Source organism: Xenopus tropicalis, chromosome 8, assembly GCF_000004195.4.
Source record: "Xenopus tropicalis strain Nigerian chromosome 8, UCB_Xtro_10.0, whole genome shotgun sequence".
In the NCBI taxonomy this organism is placed as follows: Eukaryota; Metazoa; Chordata; class Amphibia; order Anura; family Pipidae; genus Xenopus; species Xenopus tropicalis.
Genome location: NC_030684.2, coordinates 22,928,893 through 22,948,673, shown reverse-complemented (window position 1 = coordinate 22,948,673; position 19,781 = coordinate 22,928,893). Strand labels below are relative to the sequence as shown.

General features: G+C 41.4%; 1 protein-coding gene across 4 annotated transcripts in view; it reads left to right on the top strand.

Annotated features, from left to right (window-relative positions):
* Positions 1-963: 963 nt before the first annotated feature.
* golga2 (golgin A2) overlaps positions 964-19,781 on the top strand; it is a 47,207-nt gene continuing 28,389 nt past the window's right edge. Inside the window, exons 1-7 of one of the 4 annotated variants that reach the window (XM_012969096.3) lie at positions 964-1,147; positions 6,464-6,574; positions 6,775-6,855; positions 17,456-17,566; positions 17,838-17,881; positions 18,506-18,569; positions 19,004-19,060. In XM_012969096.3, coding sequence (XP_012824550.1) covers positions 1,100-1,147; positions 6,464-6,574; positions 6,775-6,855; positions 17,456-17,566; positions 17,838-17,881; positions 18,506-18,569; positions 19,004-19,060 — 516 coding nt within the window. In that variant the 5' untranslated portion in view covers positions 964-1,099. The remainder of the gene's footprint in view (positions 1,148-6,463; positions 6,575-6,774; positions 6,856-17,455; positions 17,567-17,837; positions 17,882-18,505; positions 18,570-19,003; positions 19,061-19,781) is intronic. The other 3 variants (XM_012969097.3, XM_031891281.1, XM_002935507.5) reach the window with 3 other exon arrangements.

Here is a 19,781-nt window from a genome sequence, read left to right as displayed (position 1 = left end):
TTTGTCATTATTCATCCTAGAGGTTTTATGCAAAAATTCAATAAAATAAAAAAAAAAGAAGGAAAATTACTACATGGCTGCTTCCACATGCCCTGTATTGCTATGTGAAGCAAGCTGGAGGCAGGAAGTGCCATAGCATGTGGGTAGGTGGTAGGGAAGGGATAAGTGGGAGCCAGCAGTACTTAATAGAAAGTAGCTCTTGGCCTGGGACTGTTTAGTCTTTCAGCCATCACATCTACAGAGAGACATGTACAGTATTCAACCCAAAATTGCAGGACATGCAGAAAGATTAATGAATTCTTGACGATTTATGTTATTGTATTTGTGTTTATGTATTATCTGAGAGTCTCCAGTATCTGGCGCAAAACCGTGTGCCTGATTTCACCTGGCACAATTATGCTGGAATTTTGGAAAGGAATGTTTCATTGTGTTTAAAAATCATGGGGAATGGTGCCAGTTTTTTGCATATTTATACCTTTAGAAAATGAACCTTAGTAATTCCAAATTTAGCACCTGGAAAAGAAAGAAGAAAAATATGATATACGATGTAACTTGTCCATTGTTTTTGATATGTCTGTATTTTCCCATGAGCTCAGTTTGCATGTGCACCTAGGCCTCTGACACCCACTGGGTAGAATAACTGCATAATGTCTATTATATTCACAGTTTTTCCAGCTGCAGTGATGAATTACCTGATACATTCACCCCTCATTAACATTATAATTGCATTCTAGTAACATGGCAGTGTCAGACCACTTTTCCTGTTAGGTCCCGCTGCTAAGCAAATAATCTGCATTCTCTTGCTTGATGTGTGAAATCGCCAACATAAACATTAACAACATTATTAAAAAAAAAAAAAAGCATTTTATTTGAAATGATTAAATAAACGGTCAGAGATTTTAAAAAAGAAAAAAGAAAAAGAAGTGCAGCTCTCATGAGGGAAAGGAACTTCCTGGCTCCTCCTACCCCCTTGTACAGCTGGCAGTGACGTCAGCGAGTGCGCGTTCTCGCATCCCCAGCAAGTGCGGGGCGCTGTGGGGGCGCGCTGGCGCGGTGCATTGTGGATACGCGGTGACGTGTTCCCCCGGCCGGACCCAGGATGGCAGACGAGAGCAGGCAGAACAAGCTGGCGTCGGCCCGGCGGAAGGTAAACTGTGCGGACACGGGGGCCGGGGAATGTGTAAGCCTGCTGTTGGTTTCGCTGTAGGACGGCCGTGGCGCAGTTGCCATACCCTAGTGTTAGCCAGCCAAGTTAAGGAGTCATAGGCCGGAGATGACAGGCAAGAGGGAGTGTAATGGCTCATAGTGTGTGGGGGCAGTTAGTATATAGGTAGGAAAGGGGGGCATTACGTAGGGATGGGCAGCTGGCATGCCAGAGTATGGGAGGGGGAGACATGCCAGTGCATGGGGTCTGACTAGTGACTGCTCACACTGCTGGGCATATTCAGCCTGGGGCCCTGCTCTGCTTGTTACACTACTGTGTCAGCACCCCCAGCCTTTATTGCCTGGCAGTGCTTGCTGGGACTTGTAGTCCTGCTGAGATATCTGTGGTGTGAGGGTTTATTGCTGTCATCTTACCCTGCCCCCCATTATATATATGTGTGTGTGTGTACCCTATATAGGTATGTATGCACACAAACTGAATAGAATGTTTGTATTTATAAGAGCTGCCCTGTGTCCTTTCTATTCCTGGGGCACCTAGCAGCCACAGGGGCTACTTCCTTGGGGGGCAGGTGGTGGGGGCAGACTGGGAATTGTATGTCAGCAGTAGCAGCAGCGTGATTAAGCTCCTTGAAGACCATGTTTATCTGCCCATATATGCGCCAGGTGGGCCTGCATTGACCTCCATCATGATGTGATGATTGGCACAGAGGCCAAATGATAGGACGGCGCCATTTGCTCACCTCAGCCAAAGATTTGCTTGTTTCTCTACCTCACCCAACAAACGCATCTATAAATCCTGCAGCTGACAGCAAAGCTTTGCGTTGAAGTAATTATGGTACATATTGCTTCGCTTTTGGTATTTCGAACAGGAGCTTAGCGGTATTATTACACATAGGGGATCTCCATACAGTTCCACTCTGCATAATGGAAGAAAAAAGAAGAATAAGCAACGTCCCAAAATACATTCATTAAGAAATGTCAAGGGCAAGAAAGTGTTATTCCCTGGCTGGTGCCTGTTTGGCAATTACACGTCCAAATACCCAGAAAACCACAGGATTTTTTACAGTCACGAATAATGGAAAGTTGCTTAGAATGACAGTTTTATATAGTGCAAGAAATATATATATATATATATATATATATATATATATATATATGTATATATATATATATATATATATGTATATATATATATATATATATATATATATATGTATATATATATATGTTTTATTTTGGCAGGGTTCCCCTATAAGCTAAGGCAAACGTTCATGTTTTAGTGTTATCAAAGGGACCTGTAGTCAACTGGACCATAGCGTCCTGTTCCTTGCAATGTTCTTATAACCCGCACTGTCATTCTTGTTGTCCTTATCTGTGTACATTTGGGATCAGACCTATGTGTGCTGTGCAGGTTGACCCAAAACCTGTGGGTCCGGCAGATTTGGGCTGACATTCCCACAACATTTATGTGTCGTGGGCAGTTTCAGTCTGTGCTCTTCCTTTTGCCCTTTACATTTGCAACCTTATTTTGCCTACTTCCGCCTCTAGGGGCAGGTGCAGGTCTATCATTTATTTTTCTCTTGTCCTCAGCAAAGCAGATGCTTCAGACATCTCAGTAAGAGCTGGCTATTATTATGGGATATGATAATATATACATCAATACTACTACAACCAATTTATCATTTAAAAACACCACACAGATGATAAGAGAGAGTAGGTGTGTCTGTTTCTTAGTTGAGGGGAGGCGTTGCGGCTGGCATATGGCCACTTGTATACTAGAAAGTAAGGCTAGAAATAAAATAAATGCGGGTGCAGGGAGAAAGATGTTATTCTGGAGGCTTTTAGAGTAATTTTATGGGATTTTAAAACAAAAGGGCCAACAGGCCAAGAATCAACCACTACAATCCAATCAGCATTTAGATATGCCCACACCCTGAGCCACTGTATCGCCAAGGTGCACACAGCGGATTTCAGTGCTGAAACACGTGAGTATGCATTTCTGCACATTTTATAACTTATAATGTAGAGTTAGCGGGATGCAACCTGGATCCAAAAGCTGCGTTTATCCCTACCCTGTGGCACTCACCCATTCAAAGCAAAGTTTGGCCTCAACACAACCTTCCTGCTACTGTTCCCAGTCCAGGCAAGAAAGAACCTGCAATGTTGCACTAGGGAGTTTATTCATTTTTGAGGGAAGAGGAAGATGGGACAGACCTGCGGGATTCTAATGTGGGGCAATGTGGGGGTGCTGACAGGTCACAGAAAGGAAGGAGGACAGAGTTGACATGAAGGGGAAGGTAACTGATAAGACCAGAGAGTAATCGGATGCAAAAAAAGTATGACGGGCATTAGGAATGCTGGAATGTTGCAGTACAATAAGGCTGTTGTTCTCTATAGAAGAGCCGGGGCCTTGCAGAGCCATAGCTAGAGCTTTCCATGTCCCTCTCCTGTTCAACTACCAGTGTTGGATTTGTCACTTTAGTACCAAATGTCTGATATAGAACAAAAAGCTGGATCCTGTTGTGGGGCCAAACATCTCTGCTTTTTGGCACTTAGCAGGGAGGATGCCCACTGTCTGAAATGGCATATATTTCCCAATACATCTTTATGTAAAAGTTTAGTTATTGCTGCCCTTTTATGTAAGTTCTTTTAGCTTGAAATTTTAGCAAAGAATCAAGTGTGAGCACATAGTTACTTTGTGGCCAAAACCCTCACTTCTTAGTGTATTTATATATACGTACATGAGTGTATCTTGGTATTTATTCCTGTGTGTGATCTGCCATACTGTTCTTTGACAGAACAACCAGTTAGATCACCAGTGAAAGTTTGACTGCAAAGGGCAAGTTTTGATGAAAAGTTATAGAATGGTTAACAACACATTTCTTAAAAACCCTGTATAAGGGAAAGTAATGCTATTTTGTGGAGGAGGCACCCCCTTTCCACATACTTTGTATTACTCTGCCACCCGGATCCAGGTGACATGCAGTCTCTTATCCATTAAGCAGGACCAGACTGCGATTTAAAATAGGCCCTGGCATTTCAACAACAGAGGCCCAAACAGCTCCCACCAGCCCAATAAATAGTGAGTGTCTATGGCATCTTACAGCATCCCCCTCTGGCGTTTGCTAGAACCCACAGATTGCCAGTGCAGGCAGCTGCACACGTGTGTACCCCAGTGTGGCTGGCTTCAGAGAGAGTTGGCACACATTGTCTACCTGCAGTTAAAGAAACTGTCATGGGAAAACATGTATTTTCTCAAAACGTATCGGTTAATAGAGCTTCTCCAGCAGAATCCTGCATTGAAATCCATTTTTTTAATGTATTATTTGTGCTCTGATAAACTTCAGTCGCGTTTTACTGCTGAGCTGCAAGTTGGAGTGATATCCCCCCCCCCCCCTCCCAGCAGCCGATCAGCATAACAATGGGAAAGTGGTGGTAGATATGAGAATAGCACTCAGTAGTGAGAAATGCAAGTCCGGCTCATGACTCCTCCAGTTACACAGGAGTAAGAGAAACTATAGCTTAACTGAACTTACATACACATATCCATGTTAAGCTGGCCATACACAGGCAGATCCGCTCGCTTGGCGATGTCGCCAAGCGAGCGGATCTTCACCCGATATCTCCACCTACGGGTGGCGATATCGGGGAGGCATGTAGGTGAATTCGATCATTTGGCCCTGGGGCCAAACGATCGAATTCTGTATGCGGCAATGGGGCAGTCGGTTCGGGGACCGCATCAACGAGCCGATGCGGTCCCAGATCAGACTGGATTTTCTAACCTGGCAGATCGATATCTGGCCAATTTCAGGCCAGATATCAGTCGGCCAGGCCCCTCGTTTCTGACCCTACACTGGCCGATAAGCTGCCGAGTCGTTCCAAGGGACCGATATCGGCAGCTTCTATCGGCCCGTGTATGGGGGGCTTAAGAATGGAGCACTCGCAGGACCCAAGAATGATTGAAAAAAATTGTCATTGAGCCAATGCCGTCCCCAGACAAAAGGGAAAATCAAATCTGTCCAATTGACACCTGCCCGAAACATTAAAGCAACTACATCTCGGTAACCATCATACTGGTGTGGGACCTGTTATCCAGAATGCTTGGGACCTGGGTTCTTTTTTTTGATAATTTGGATCTCCATTCCTTGCTTAAAATCATTTACATTTTAAATAAACCCAGTGGGATTGTTTGGCCCCCAAGAAAGGATTCATTCTATCGAGGTTGGAATTAAAAACAAGGTACTGTTTTATTATTACATAGAAAAAGAAAACATGTTTTACAATTCTGAATTATTGGATTAAAATCGAGCCTATGGAAGCTGACCTAGCTAAAATATCTACACAGTATATATTTTACCCCACAATGGTTACATAGAATCAACCCAAATATAGAGCAAACATGCCCCAAATTTTCTGCCCCAGTAGCAGACCATATTCACATGGTGTGGACTTGCCCACAGTTACAACTATTCTGGCACCAGATATCACAAACTATTCAAGCTAGGACAAACCTAGTGGTACCAGTGAACCCTTTAATCATGCTCCTAAACCGGGTGCAGGAAACTACCACTAGGAGAAGCCCAATGTACACTCCTCTCAATACTACTTATGAATGCTAAAAAGGCCATTGCACTTCATTGGAAGGCTACCACCAATCCTACAATCTGGGTAGAGATTATCAATAAAGCGATACTACTGTACAAAATAACCTGTATGAGACAAAACGGTCTAGATAAATTCTACATGGTTTGGGGAGACTGGATTGAATTTGGTGATGCTGTGCAATCCCCTCCCCTCCCTTACAACCCTATATCCAACTATATCCCAACCCTACAAACATCCATCTATCATCACTTTAATTCTTGTCTGATAGACTTGGAAGGTTCCTAGCCACAGGTATACTTAACCCCACGGACTGTTTCCCAAAAAAAAAGACACTACACAATCAAAATTATGCATTGTCCATTTTATTTCTGTTTGTGTTAATTTCTTATGTTTCTCTTTCTTTATCTGTTCATTAATAACAAAAAGAAAAAAACGCAAATGTACCACTGTAAATTTCATGTATATTTCATTAAACTGATTTAAAAAAAAAAAAAAAAAAATTGAGCCTATGGGAGATGACGGGTTTCGAGATAACAGATCCTATACCTGTACTAACTTTTATTCAGAGTGTCGCAGAAAGGTATTCTTGCCGTAGCCCTGGGAAGTTTCATGAGATAACTGTATGACCTGGTTTGCTTCCCTTTTAACCACAGCTATGCATGGTATAACTGACATTGTCACGTTTTCTCCACAGCTAAAGGAGTTTCAGCAGAAGGCGACCGTTCCGGCGCCAACAGGAGGCAAGAAAAAGAAAAAGTCCAAAGAATCTGATCCTGATAACCCAGCACGGCTCTCTCCAGACCCAGTGAGTGAAGCAAACATTCATTGATCATCCTGCCCTGTGCAGGGTAACGCTCCGCTGCATTTGTATGGCAATGCGAAATAAACGGAGGTGGCAGACTTCTTGCTTTTCATTGCGTAAAGTCTTTCTTTCTGCCTTTCCAAAATGAGCAAATGTCTTTTCTCCTTCTCTCTTCTCTGTCTCCTTTTATCTTCTACTTTTAGATACAGGCCTTTCTGAAGGGGCTGGTGTCAGATCTTCATAGATCCAATGGGGTATCAATCCCTTCACTGGCCACTATGAAGGTGAGCCGGCCTGGAAAGGCTGCTGGCTATGTGCTTTACCTTTTTGCTGGTCTTGCAAAACTCACAGCTATTTCATTTTTATCTCATTGCAGTTTTTAATTTATGTTGCCTGGTGGAATTAGTTTTTTCCCGTGCAATGTAAATGTGTAATGGATCCTTACTTGCGTGTTTTGGTTTATTACAAGGTGGACTTTCCCTTAAAAGTGGTGGTTACCTTTAGGTTAACTTTTTATATATTATAGAATGACCTATTCTTAGCAAGTTTGCAGTTGGTCTTCATTTTTACTTTTAATATAGTTTTTGAATTATTTGCTTTCTCTTCTGACTCTTTCCAGTTTTTTAAAGGAGAAGGAAAGGCTAAGTCACTTGGGGGTGCCAAAATGTTAAGCACCCCCAAGTGACTTAGATCGCTTACCTTGTACCCTGGGCTGGTGCCCCTGTTAGGAGAAAAAAGCACCAGCCCAGGGTACCTGTAGCAAGCGCTTCCTCCTTCCTCTCTCTTCTCCCGGCGAAATCCGTCGGCCGGCGCATGCGCAGTAGAGTAAAAAGCCGACTTTGTTTTTTAAATTCGGCTTTTCACTCTACTGCGCATGCGTGCGCGGCGCTACAGGAAGGAGGAAGCGATCGCTGCTACCCCGGGCTGGTGCTGTTCTCTCCGTACAGGGGCACCAGCCCGGGGTATGAGGTGAGCGATCTAAGTCACTTGGGGGTGCCTAAGATTTTGGCACCCCCAAGTGACTTAGCCTTTCCTTCTCCTTTAAAGGAAAAGAAAAGTCAAAATCTATTAAGCACACTATTAAATAGTACTACTATTGCTGTGTAAAACCGCTATATTCCTGGCTTTCCTAATGAAAGATTTACAGAGATACACATACTAGAACTTACATACTTGTTTCAGTGAACGGTGCCACCATCTTGTCCAGCGTGTCTGTATGGGCTGAAAAGCACAAGCCAGCTCCCTGCTCCTGTCACAAAGATTCTGCAGCTCCCCGCTCCTGAGGCTACAATGTTGTTGTTGTTTTATTACAGGTATAGGACCCATTATCCAGAATGCTTGGGACCAAGGCCATTACGGATAAGGGGTCTTTCTGTAATTTGGATATTCATACCTTAAGACTACTAAAAAAATCACAAAACATGAACTAAACCCAACAGGATTGTTCTGACTCCAAAAAGGATTATTTATATCTTAGTTGGGATGAATTACAAGGTACTGTTTTGTTATTACAGAGAAAAAGGAAATCAGTTTTAAAAAATCTAAATTATTTGACTAAAATGGAGTCTATGGGAGACTGGCTTTCTGGATAAAGGATCCCATACCTGTACTTACCTTTCTATTCATACCCTTCTCTATTAAAATTTCTCACTGTCTGGTTGCTAGGTTAAATTGGACCCTATCAACCAGATAGATGCTGAAATTCCAAACTGGAGAGCTGCAACACAAAAAGCTACATTTTCAAAATCTGCAAATGATAAAAACTGAAAACCAATTGCAAATTGCCTCAGAATAGCACTTTCTGCATTATACTAAAGGTTCATTTAAGGGTGAATTACTCATTTAAAGTATTATTTTCATTTAGGGCCAGGCATGTTGTGGATAACCTGTATTAATCAGATGTTTTCTTTTGAAAGGCCGTTTACTGTGGCTTACACCTTGCAACTGTTTCGATGTCCATGTTTTTTTATTTCACTTGGCATACCTGTGTTTGTAGTGGTTCTGCATGGCATGTTTGTGCATAGCAGTGGTCATAAAATCGTTAGGCATACAGCCCACAAGCTTCTATACAGTAGAACAGCATTGTGTGGCTACTAGGGCTATGGCTCTTACATTGTGATCTCTGGGAATTGCTTCCTGTTGATCCTAGTGATCCCAGCCAGAAGTGGCAGCATCCCTTGGGCTTCTCTTTCTGGAGAGGTTGGGATAAAGGGTTTTTGCCAAATACAACAAAATTATATAATTATAAGCATTCCTCCAGTATACACTGGTTTTATGGTTATGGCTTACCTTTTCCCCCAGGCTGGTGCCCCTGTTAGGAGAAAACCGCACCAGCCCGGGGTACCTGCAGTGAGCGATTCCTTCTTACGTGTTTCTTCTGCCGGCAAAATCCCTGGGCCAGCGTATGGGCAGTTGAGCGAAAAGCCGACTTTTTTTTTTAAAGTTCGGCTTTTCACTCTACTGCACCAGTGCGCAAAGCAGGAAGAGGAGACACTCGTAGCTACCCTGGGCTGGGGCGGTTTTCTCTTAACAGGGGCACCAGCCTGTGGTAAAAGTTAAGCGATTATAGTCACTTGGGAGTACCTAACATTTTGGCATCCCCAAGTGATTTAGCCTGTCCTTCTCCTTTAATCTGTTTTATTCAGACCCCCTTCTGGAGATTCCTCTTCCTTGTACTGTTTGATGTACTGTCAGAGAATAAAGCTCCTATAAAATCAAGGCTATGAAATCAAGAGTTGCTTCTCTCCAAGCATTCGCTTCTGGCATTGAGGTGAAATTCCTTTACACTTGCACAGCAGAAATAGCAGCAGTGACACAGACTAAATCCCTGTAGGTTTCATATGAAACCATATATCCGCCCTTGGAGAAAGCTGTTATGGAGCAGCTGTCTGAATAATAGTGTGCGCTGGGATTTCTTGTCTGTTTAATAGAGTGTTAATAGTGCAGATTGTGTCTGGCCAGAGAGGCCGAGTTTTTATATAAAATGGTATGTTCCATCTCAAATGCCTACAGCACATAAACCCTAGCGGGAAACATGTATGTGCATGTAATGGTGTCGGTGGTAGTTATAATGGCTGGCTTTGGGTGTGCTGTATTGTAATTTGGAACTATAAGAGGGAAGTGGTTTTAGCATCCCAGCACGATAAAATGTACGGCTTCTGGCCACTATTTAGAAGAATTCTGGTGGCTAATTATATAGAGAGGAGTGTAAAGGTCACATATATTTTCCAATAGGGGGTACTTTGTTCGCTATACAAGGATATAAGAAAAACCTTGTGCTTTTATATGGTCATTAGACTCTAATGTGACTTCTAATATCCTTGTAGTTTTCAACTGGGGGTACCTTATTTATAATATATTATAATACATAAAATTTTAGGCCACATGTCGGTTATATCTAAAAACGTACAGCCTCGAGTTCAGTTGGCCTGCTTCCCATTGTGTGCCGTAAAGATGTCCTTATACCGAATACTTGAAGGGCTTGTTTACCTTTAGAATACGTTTTAGTATTAGACCTTAATATTCTGGGACAATTGGGAATATGAATAGGAAAGGAAAGACAAGAAATAAAATGTAACGCTGGAGCCTCACAAAGCAATAGTTTTTGGCTGCTGGGGTCAGTAACCCCCATTTGAAAGCTGAAAAGGTGTAGAAGATAAAGGCAAATCATTCAAAAACTATAAATAATGAAGACCAGCTGCAATGATGCTAGGCCATTTGTAAATGTTTTCATAATTTATGTTTTTTTATGCTAAAACTCTATTCTTTTAAGCTAAAAAAGCACATTTCCACCAATAATTGTACATCAAAACCATGAAAAACACAAATGTAAAAATACCCAATCTAAATTCTGCTGAGGTCATGTAGGAGTCAATAGGAGCTGTCCTAAGCAAATTGTAACAATCTTTATTTCATTTGTGCTTTTAGAAGTTTTTTTGGGGGGGGGGGGTTATTTTTTTAATTTGTTAGTCAAGGAATATTCGGAGGAAAACGTAAAAACCATGAAAATTTTGTGGTTTTGTGTTTTTTTTTTTTTTTTCATTTTAATTTTCATTCCGCATTTTTATTTGTGCATTTTCAATTCAGATCTTGTAATAAATGACTAGGCAATTGCGGTTTTCGCGGAAATGAGTTAATTCGTGGTTTTAAAAAAAAAAACTCTGAAACCACTAAAATCCGAATGTTGATAAATCTGCCTCCACCGGTCAAATTGAAGGTGAACTACCCTTATTCATTTGAATAGATGCAATGTTCTGTACACACAATAAGCTATACCCTTGCCCTTATGTTTGAGAGTAAGGAAATAGATGCCGACACCCTACTCACTATAGAAAAGAGCCCTTACTCATACTCTGGGAGTCTGTCCCTTCCCTCTCCCCACTTACACCTGCCTAGTCCTGCCTGTCAGACAGGTAATCTTCATAGGCAGGGAGACTTACACGCCCTTATCTACCTCTCAGCATTCTTTTAACTGACCTGCATTTCAGTTTAAAGGGGAAATGAAAGAAAATGTAATTCTAAGCAGCTTCCCAATATACATTCACAATGGTTTAAATGTAATTGGTGTTGAAAGCAGAATTTGTTTCTGCCTTTCTGTTCTTTTCATCTGACCGTGTCTTTTAATAATTCGGCTTCAGGACTGTAGGGAGGCACTATATTTAATTAACATGTAACTTTAGAAGCATTGACAATTTCTAATTAATGTATATGGGAATTTTGCTTATACCTTCCCTTGCCCCTATAGGAGTTATTGCTGCTTTCAGCTTGAGTATATAAGGACTAAGGAGGCATAAATGACGATTGCAGTGTTTATTTTATGAGTGCAGTTGTTACTGGGTCATACAGGTGGCGGTTTTCCAGGGCCTCACCCACCTTTCACTCATGAAACGCTCAGGAAGTGCTGATATCATAACTGCTTATGTCTAGCAATGTAAATCAACGAGGTGAGCGGTGGCTGCATTGCAACACTTAGCTTTATAGCCCTATGATTTCATTGCCAAACCACTGGCACAGCACTCTGCCAACCTGCAGCCAGGTATATTGGGTACTTCTATAGGCACAGATATACCAGGGCACTGCTATTTTCTGCACTCAGTTGTGCATAGCTATAAAACCTCAAAGCCCCAGTTGTGCTTTATATTAGATCTCTTATCTGTACCCTTAAAGGGGACCTGTTCCCTATGGAATAATTCCAAATCCTTATCTATCATGTTAGTTGAGCAAAATAAACTTTAATTGCACTATATAAATTATTAAATATTTTTTTTTCCCCTTCAGTTTCGGAACTTACAATTACAGCCAGCAGGCCAGCGCCATTTTGTATACTCTGTTATTAAGGAAAGCTTTGTATCACAACTAAATTGCATGCATTTGCCATCTAGGTGATATCTTGGAAGTGTTGAATAGAAAGTTAAAGTAACTGTAATTAAAAATCTGAGCTGTCAGTCATATATTGCCTGCTCCGCCTCTATGCTGCAGGCAATATATGATTGACAGCTCAGATTTTTAAATACATTTATAACAGGTATGGATGTTTAAATTAAAAAAAGAATCTGGGTTTCATTTTTAATTTGTAAAGGACTTTAATTATACAGCTTTTTATATGACAGGTCCCCTTTAAAGGGGTGGTTCATTTTTAGGTAACTTTAAGTATGTTATAGATTGGCCAGTTCTAAGCATCTTTTCAATTGGTCTTCATTATATATTTTTAATAGTTTTTTTTTTTAATTATTTGCCTTTTTTTTCTTGACTCTTTTCAGCATTCAAATGGGGGTCACTGACCCCAGTAGCCAAAAAATAAATTTCTCCATAAGGCTACAATTTTACTGCTTTTGTTACTTTCTGTTACCTATTTTTCTATAACGGCCCTCTCCTCTTCATATACCAGTCTCTCATTCAATCCACTCACTGGTTGCTAAGGTAATTTAAACCCTACAACCAGATAACTGAAACTCCAAACAGGAAAGCTGCTGAACAAAAAGTTAAATAATTAAAAGGCCACAAATAAGGGAAAATGAATACCAATTGCAAATTGTCTCAGAATATTACTTTCTTCATCATACTAAAAGTTAACTCAAAGGTGGGGACAACCCTTTTTAAAATTGCTGCAGTGTTGCCTTGGCTGAGGTATGGGATATGGATGCTCCCTTTGTTTTATGATCAAATAGTCTGACTCAAGAGTCTGAAAATCTCCTGCATGGGCTATGAGCTCTGCCCATTGTATGGGTTAGCATGGACAGTCTGGTCAGCAGGCTGCTATTTTCTGTCACCGTCCAGAGAGGCCAGTGTTCCTGCTCTACATACTAGATCTTTGTCAGGCGTTGGTGCTACACCAACTAGGAGTACATGTCCTAAGATGTCATTAAAGGGGATCCCCACACAAACGCTGTGATTCTAAGCAACTTTTCAGCATAGATCCAGTAAAGTTATGTGCAATAGTAGCATTTCTTTTCTGTTCTTTTTTTTTTTTTGCTGTAGCAAGTTGATCAACTGGCTTCTGCCGCATTGTTTCAAGGGGTTAAGGTGGCCATACACGGTTTGATTCTAGCTGCCAAAACCGACTCTGCAGCTTATCAGACCATGTACAGGCACTAACGACAGGCCTGCTCGACCGATATCTGGCCTGAAATCGTCCAGATATCGATTAGGCAGGTTTAAAAATTTAGTTGGATCCGGGATTGCATCGGCTCGTTGATGCAGTCTCCGAACTGACTGCACCTAAGTCCGTTGTTCTAAATTCGATCGTTTGGCCCCAGGGCCAGACAACCGAATTAGCCTGAATTAGCCCGAATTAGCCCAATATTGCCCACCTGTAGGTGTGTATGGCCACCTTTAGACCCAGTAAAGAGATGCTTTCAATAGCAAGTCAATTTACATTTTACACCATTGTGGAACTTAAGACTGTCATCATATCATTTGCTATTTTTTATGTTTATGTTAAATAGTTGAATACTGTAAAAGCTTGTTCATGTGTCCAGATTCAACACCTACCCTGAGCTATACTATATAGGCACCCTTAAGGGCCCAAGCCTAGGGCAGTAGTGTTAGAGGATCAGACCTTGGTTGTCTATATTGAAAAAACCCATCCACTTTTACAAGAAAAAAATCTCATCCTTCCAATGGAAACTTGCTGCTAAATCCAAAGTTAGAGTTGATGGGGTACCCTGCTCTTTCCTGATTGGTAAATGCACATACTGTACTGCACATGTTTTGATTGGGGGCTGGAGGGGGCAGTTGGAGGTCTAATTATTTGGGGCAAACCCCCTCTCAATTACAGCTTTGCAAAAAAAGATACAGTCTTTGTTTTATATGATTTTCAATGCATATATACTGGGCTGACAAGTCTGACTGATATCAATGTGATATGAGTATCAAATGGATTAACTATGAGGCACTTTTAAATATTTTATGTCCCCCCCCCCCCCCCCCCTTGTAAGCAAGGAGAGGCATCGCAAAGCAAAACCTTTATGGCTGAATAAAAGTGTTATTGTCGAGGTTGGCAAGTTAGCTGGGACAGCAGAAACTTTCATCAGGTACAAGGAAGCAAATAAAGCATGCAAAAAAGCTATCAGGCAAGCTAAAATAGAGATGGATATTGCAGCTAGGAGTAAAAAGAATCCAAAATAATTTTTTAATTATGTGAATAGTAAAAAAATGAAGCAAGAAGGGGTGGGAACTTTATTATCACGGGGGGGGGTAAGTTGGTTGATGAGAACGGGGAAAAAGCTGAAATTTTGAACTCTTATTTTTCATCTGTCTATACATCTGAGGAGCCAGATAATGAAGGCTTCCCTTGTAATATGCCCAGTTCTAGTAATTTAGCTACTGATGCATGGGTCACTCGGGAGGAAATTCAAAAGAGACTTGAACATGTAAAGGTAAACAAAGGTCCAGGGCCGGATGGGATTCATCCCAGGGTATTAAATGAGCTGAGCGCTGTGATTGCCAAACCTCTTCACTTAATTTTTCAGGATTCGTTGAGGTCTGGCATGGTGCCGAGAGACTGGCGGATTGCTAATGTGGTGCCATTATTTAAAAAGGGATCCCGTTCTCAGCCTGAAAACTATAGGCCTGTTAGTCTGACATCAGTAGTAGGAAAACTTTTGGAAGGGGTAATAAGGGATAGGGTACTTGAATACATTGCAGTTCACAATACTATTAGTTTGTGCCAGCATGGTTTTATGCGTAACAGATCTTGCCAGACTAATTTAGTCGCCTTTTATGAGGAGGTGAGTAGGAACCTTGATGCTGGAATGGCAGTTGATGTCATCTACTTGGACTTTGCTAAAGCGTTTGATACAGTACCTCACAGAAGGTTAATGATCAAATTAAGGAATATTGGCCTAGAACATAATATTTGTAATTGGATAGAGAACTGGCTGAAGGATAGAGTACAAAGAGTGGTTGTAAATGGAACATTTTCTAATTGGACCAGTGTGGTTAGTGGAGTACCGCAGGGGTCAGTCCTTGGTCCTTTGCTTTTTAACTTGTTTATTAATGACCTGGAGGTGGGCATAGACAGTACTGTTTCTATTTTTGCTGATGACACAAAATTGTGCAAAACTATAAGTTCCATGCAGGACAAAATTAGAAAACTGGGCAGCAAACTGGAAAATGAGGTTCAATGTTGATAAGTGCAAAGTTATGCACTTTGGTAGAAATAATATAAACGCAAACTATCTACTGAATGGTAGTGTGTTGGGGGTATCCTTAATGGAGAAGGATCTAGGGGTTTTTGTTGATAACAAGTTGTCTAATGCCAGGCAGTGTCATTCTGTGGCTACTAAAGCAAATAAAGTGCTGTCTTGTATAAAAAAGGGCATTGACTCAAGGGATGAGAACATAATTTTGCCCCTTTATAGGTCCCTGGTAAGGCCTCACCTTGAGTATGCGGTGCAGTTTTGGGCTCCAGTCCTTAAGAAGGATATTAATGAGCTGGAGAGAGTGCAGAGACGTGCAACTAAACTGGTTAAGGGGATGGAAGATTTAAACTATGAGGTTAGACTGTCGAGGTTGAGGTTGTTTTCTCTGGAAAAGAGGCGCTTGCGAGGGGACATGATTACTCTGTACAAGTACATTAGAGGGGATTATAGGCAGTTGGGGGATGTTCTTTTTTCCCATAAAAACAATCAACACACCAGAGGTCACCCCTTTAGATTAGAGGAACGGAGCTTCCATTTGAAGCAGCGTAGGTGGTTTTTCACGGTGAGGGCAGTGAGGTTGTGGAATGCCCTTCCTAGTGATGTGGTAATGGCAGATTCTGTTAATGCCTTTAAGAGGGGCCTGGATGAGTTCTTGATCAATCAGAATATCCAAGGCTATTGTGATACTAATATCTACAGTTAGTACTAGTGGTTGTATTTATATTTTATGTATGTGAGTGTATAGATTGGTAGGTGTGGGTTAGGTGTGCTGGGTTTACTTGGATGGGTTGAACTTGATGGACACTGGTCTTTTTTCAACCTTATGTAACTATGTAACTAACTATGTAACTATGTCCCTTGTGCACCATGTAAAGCTGGCCATACATTAATAGATCCACGCATTTGTCAACCTTGCCAGATGAGCTGATCATTCCCCGATATACCCACCTTGAGGTGGTGATACCAGATTAAAGCCGGCCTTACACACACCGATAATATCAAATGAAACCTTGTTTCGTACAATATTCAGTGCATGTATGGTGGCTCGACAAGGCGACTGATATTACAAAAAGCTGTGGATATCAGTCGGCTTGTCGATCGGCCGGGTTAAAAATTTTCGGCAGCTGTAGGTAGAATTTCTATTGTTTCTACCTCCATATCCAACAATTCAGCCCTGAACATCATGGAGGGTGGGAACAATCTTTTCCTTTAAACTATATTTATTTTTCAGATACCGCAATACCGGGGTGTCAGGGTACTCACCCGTGCGGCCCGGTCTCGCGTGCGTCCCGTTGTCCGCGGGACATGGTGCGCGTGCGTCAAAGCGTGCACGTCCGCGACGTGCTGACGGCGCCGGTTCTGCACATGCGTGGGGGGTATTTAAAGCTATCAAACGCCTCCTCCTGTGCTATGTTGTCTGCGGCCTTGCCTGGGAAACTAAGCCTGCCTGATTTACCTTACAACTTTCTGTTGCCGATCCTTCGCTTGCCTGACTCTGATTTTCAATACTGCAGTAATTATTCTCTAATTTATTAGGAAATGGGGTTAACACCTAATCATGCATGGAAAAAAAAAATACCGTCAAATACCGTAACACTGATATAATTTTGAAAAATACCGTGGTATAAATTTTTGGTCATACCGCCCAGCTCTACTGACAGGGTACAGGCCATCAGGAGGACAAACACATCAATTTACTGGCGCACTTCTTGTCCCTACAGGATTGGTTGGGTAGGCCCATCTGTGGCTGCCTTTAGCCTGTGTATGGTGCTGGGGCTGCCTGTATGAGTGGAACAATATTAAGGTGGACTTGGAAACCATACGGTATAGGCCTGTGTATGGCTGCCTTTAGAATGGATAGGTAGGAGCCTAGGCACCAAAAGTTGGGCTGTTTGGGGTTCCCTAGTCATTGTCAGACTAAGAGAGAAAAAGACTTTGATCATGTGAACAGTCAGTTTACCTGCTTATACAAATCTGTTTGTGTATTGCATGTTACAGTAAGTATGCAGCCGTTTCACCTAAATTATACCTGTGCATCTGTTAACTAAGGACTGTTACTACTTACTAATCCCTTGCCGGCATAGTCGGCACAATCAATGTTATGTTAATTTGCACAGTGCGTCATTACATTTTTATTTCACAAGTGCCCTGCTTTAATTCTGCTTCATGTCTTTAAATCACCGCCCTACTCGTCTTGCCTTTGCACTGGTTAGTTACTAATCCTTGTTATGTGTCCTAACAGGTGCTTTCGGATAGTGACATTAACGCACATGAGGCTGACACACTAGCCGAGGATGGCTCGGAGAATTGTAAAACCCCCACCATGTCTCACCCTGATAACCCCATATTCCAGGTGTGTGAGTGCGACACACTTCCCTGTTACCCTCCTAATAGGAGCCAGCCTAAGGCAATGCTTATCCAGTATACGTGTGTGTGTGGCTGAAGCTTTAGTCATATTTCATTTTCTTTTTGCTTATGCAACCATCTCTGCTAGCATTTTTCAGTTGTGGGCTCAGATTTGAATGGAAAGGATGAGCCTCTAATCTGAGCTGAGACCTGGCAGTGTGGAGGGTATCCATTATTCCATCAGAGTATTTACACTTGCTTCTTATTCCCCCACCCAGGAAAATGAATACGATGGCAGGAATATACAGCCAGCAGAGAACAGGCGAGTATTGCAGGCTTCTTGTTATGTAGTCATTTAGTACAGGCTGGGCATATACTGTTTTCAGCTCAATTTATAACCATTTATGATGATTTAAAGAGGTTGTTCACCTTTAAATTAACTTTTGGTGTGCTGTAGAGAGGAATGTTCAGAGACCATTTGCTAATAGTTTTCAGTTTTGTTTTATTTTTATTTTATTATTTGTGGTTTTTGAGTTATTTTATATTTTTATTTAGCAGATAGATAAGTAATAAAAAGTAGTAATAATCATAAACTTGTAGCCACAGAGAGAATTTGTTTTTTAGCCGGGAGTCCGAAGAAGTCATATAATTTAAAAACTATGCTAAAGAAAAAAAAAATATTTGAAAAGTTTCTTATAATTGGCAATTTTGCTATATACCGAAAGTTAACCACCCCTTCAAGCACTAAAACCAGCCAAACAGGAAGTGAGCAGGGCATCATAATTGCTTTTCCCAACTTTTTGCGGTTTATTTATAAGTGATACGAACACTAAAAAACTACTTTTCAAAATATAAATGTACATAAAAGGTTCCCTATAGGACGTGTTGATCATTTTGCCCTGATAGGGCTGCTTCTGTTAGTAATTATTATCTTTTTATCCCTCAGGTCTCTCTCGTCAACAGATAGCCTCCGGCAACTTTCAGAACAACTTAACGGACTTGTGTCACAGGTAAGTGTGTGGATTTTTGCCTCTTCACCACAAGTAGATCCCAGCATGGTTGCCGATAGCAATTAAATCCTTATATTTTATAAAGAGAGAGAGAACAGAGTGGCGCACACCCATCACCAAAATAACAGCCCTGGGTGCAGGTCGGATTTTTTTCAATTAACTTTTTTTCTTTTGCACCAAGTCCCTGAGTGTGTGGTACTCTTTCTCTCTCTCGCTATATATAGTGTCATGAAATTAAACGTCATTGCAAATATCAATATGATGCTTTGAGGCACATTAACCAACCATCAACAGCAGCTCTCAAATAACCCTTGATTTATCACCATTAAAATATTGTTTGAAATATTTTCAAAATGTATAGTTCATTGTTATCTTTTAGTTTCAGAGTTAAACACATAATAAAAATAATTCTAATTCTGATGTCTCTCTTTTAGTCAAATTCCTATGTTAATGGAGAAAATATCATCTCAGCGAGCAGCCCAGAACTGGAGGTGAGCTTTCTCTGATGCTTGTTACCATTGCCCACTGTCCCCTCTGTATTACATTACTTAGCAGCAGGGTCAGACTGGGGGGATGCTGGCCCCTCCACGGCCTCCACACACCCTGCAGAGGCACCTGTACCCCACAAGGGCCCCTACACCCACTGTGGGGACCCCCTCCCCTGAGCATGCGTGAATTAAACTTACCTTTAGCATGTCGGGGGAAGGAGATCAGCGGCCTGAGCGAGTGCCCAGTGAGGATCAGGTCTGTGCTCAGTCCAACCCTGCTTAGCAGTGGCCAGTGCCATCATTCCCGTCTCCTACATCTAATTATAATCATAATGTTCTTAAAGCGGTTGTTCACATTTAAGCTAACTATTACAGTAATGTAGACATTGATATTGTGAGACAATTTACAATTGTTTTTCATTTTTTGTGGTTTTTAGTTATTTAGCTTTATGTTCAGCAGCTCTCCACTCTGGAATTTTGCCAGCTTTTTGGTTACTAGGGTCTCGTTAGCCTTAGCAACCAGGCAGTGGTTTGAAAGAGAGACTGGAATTTGAATAGAAGTGGGACTGAATAGAAAGAAGTAATAAAAAGTAATAACATTTTGTGTCCCCCCCCCCCCCTCATTTGAAAGCTGGAAAGATATAGAAGAGAGGCAAATTATTAAAAAAGTATAATAAATAAATAATTAATACCAGTTGCAGAGTTGCTAGGAATAGGACATTCT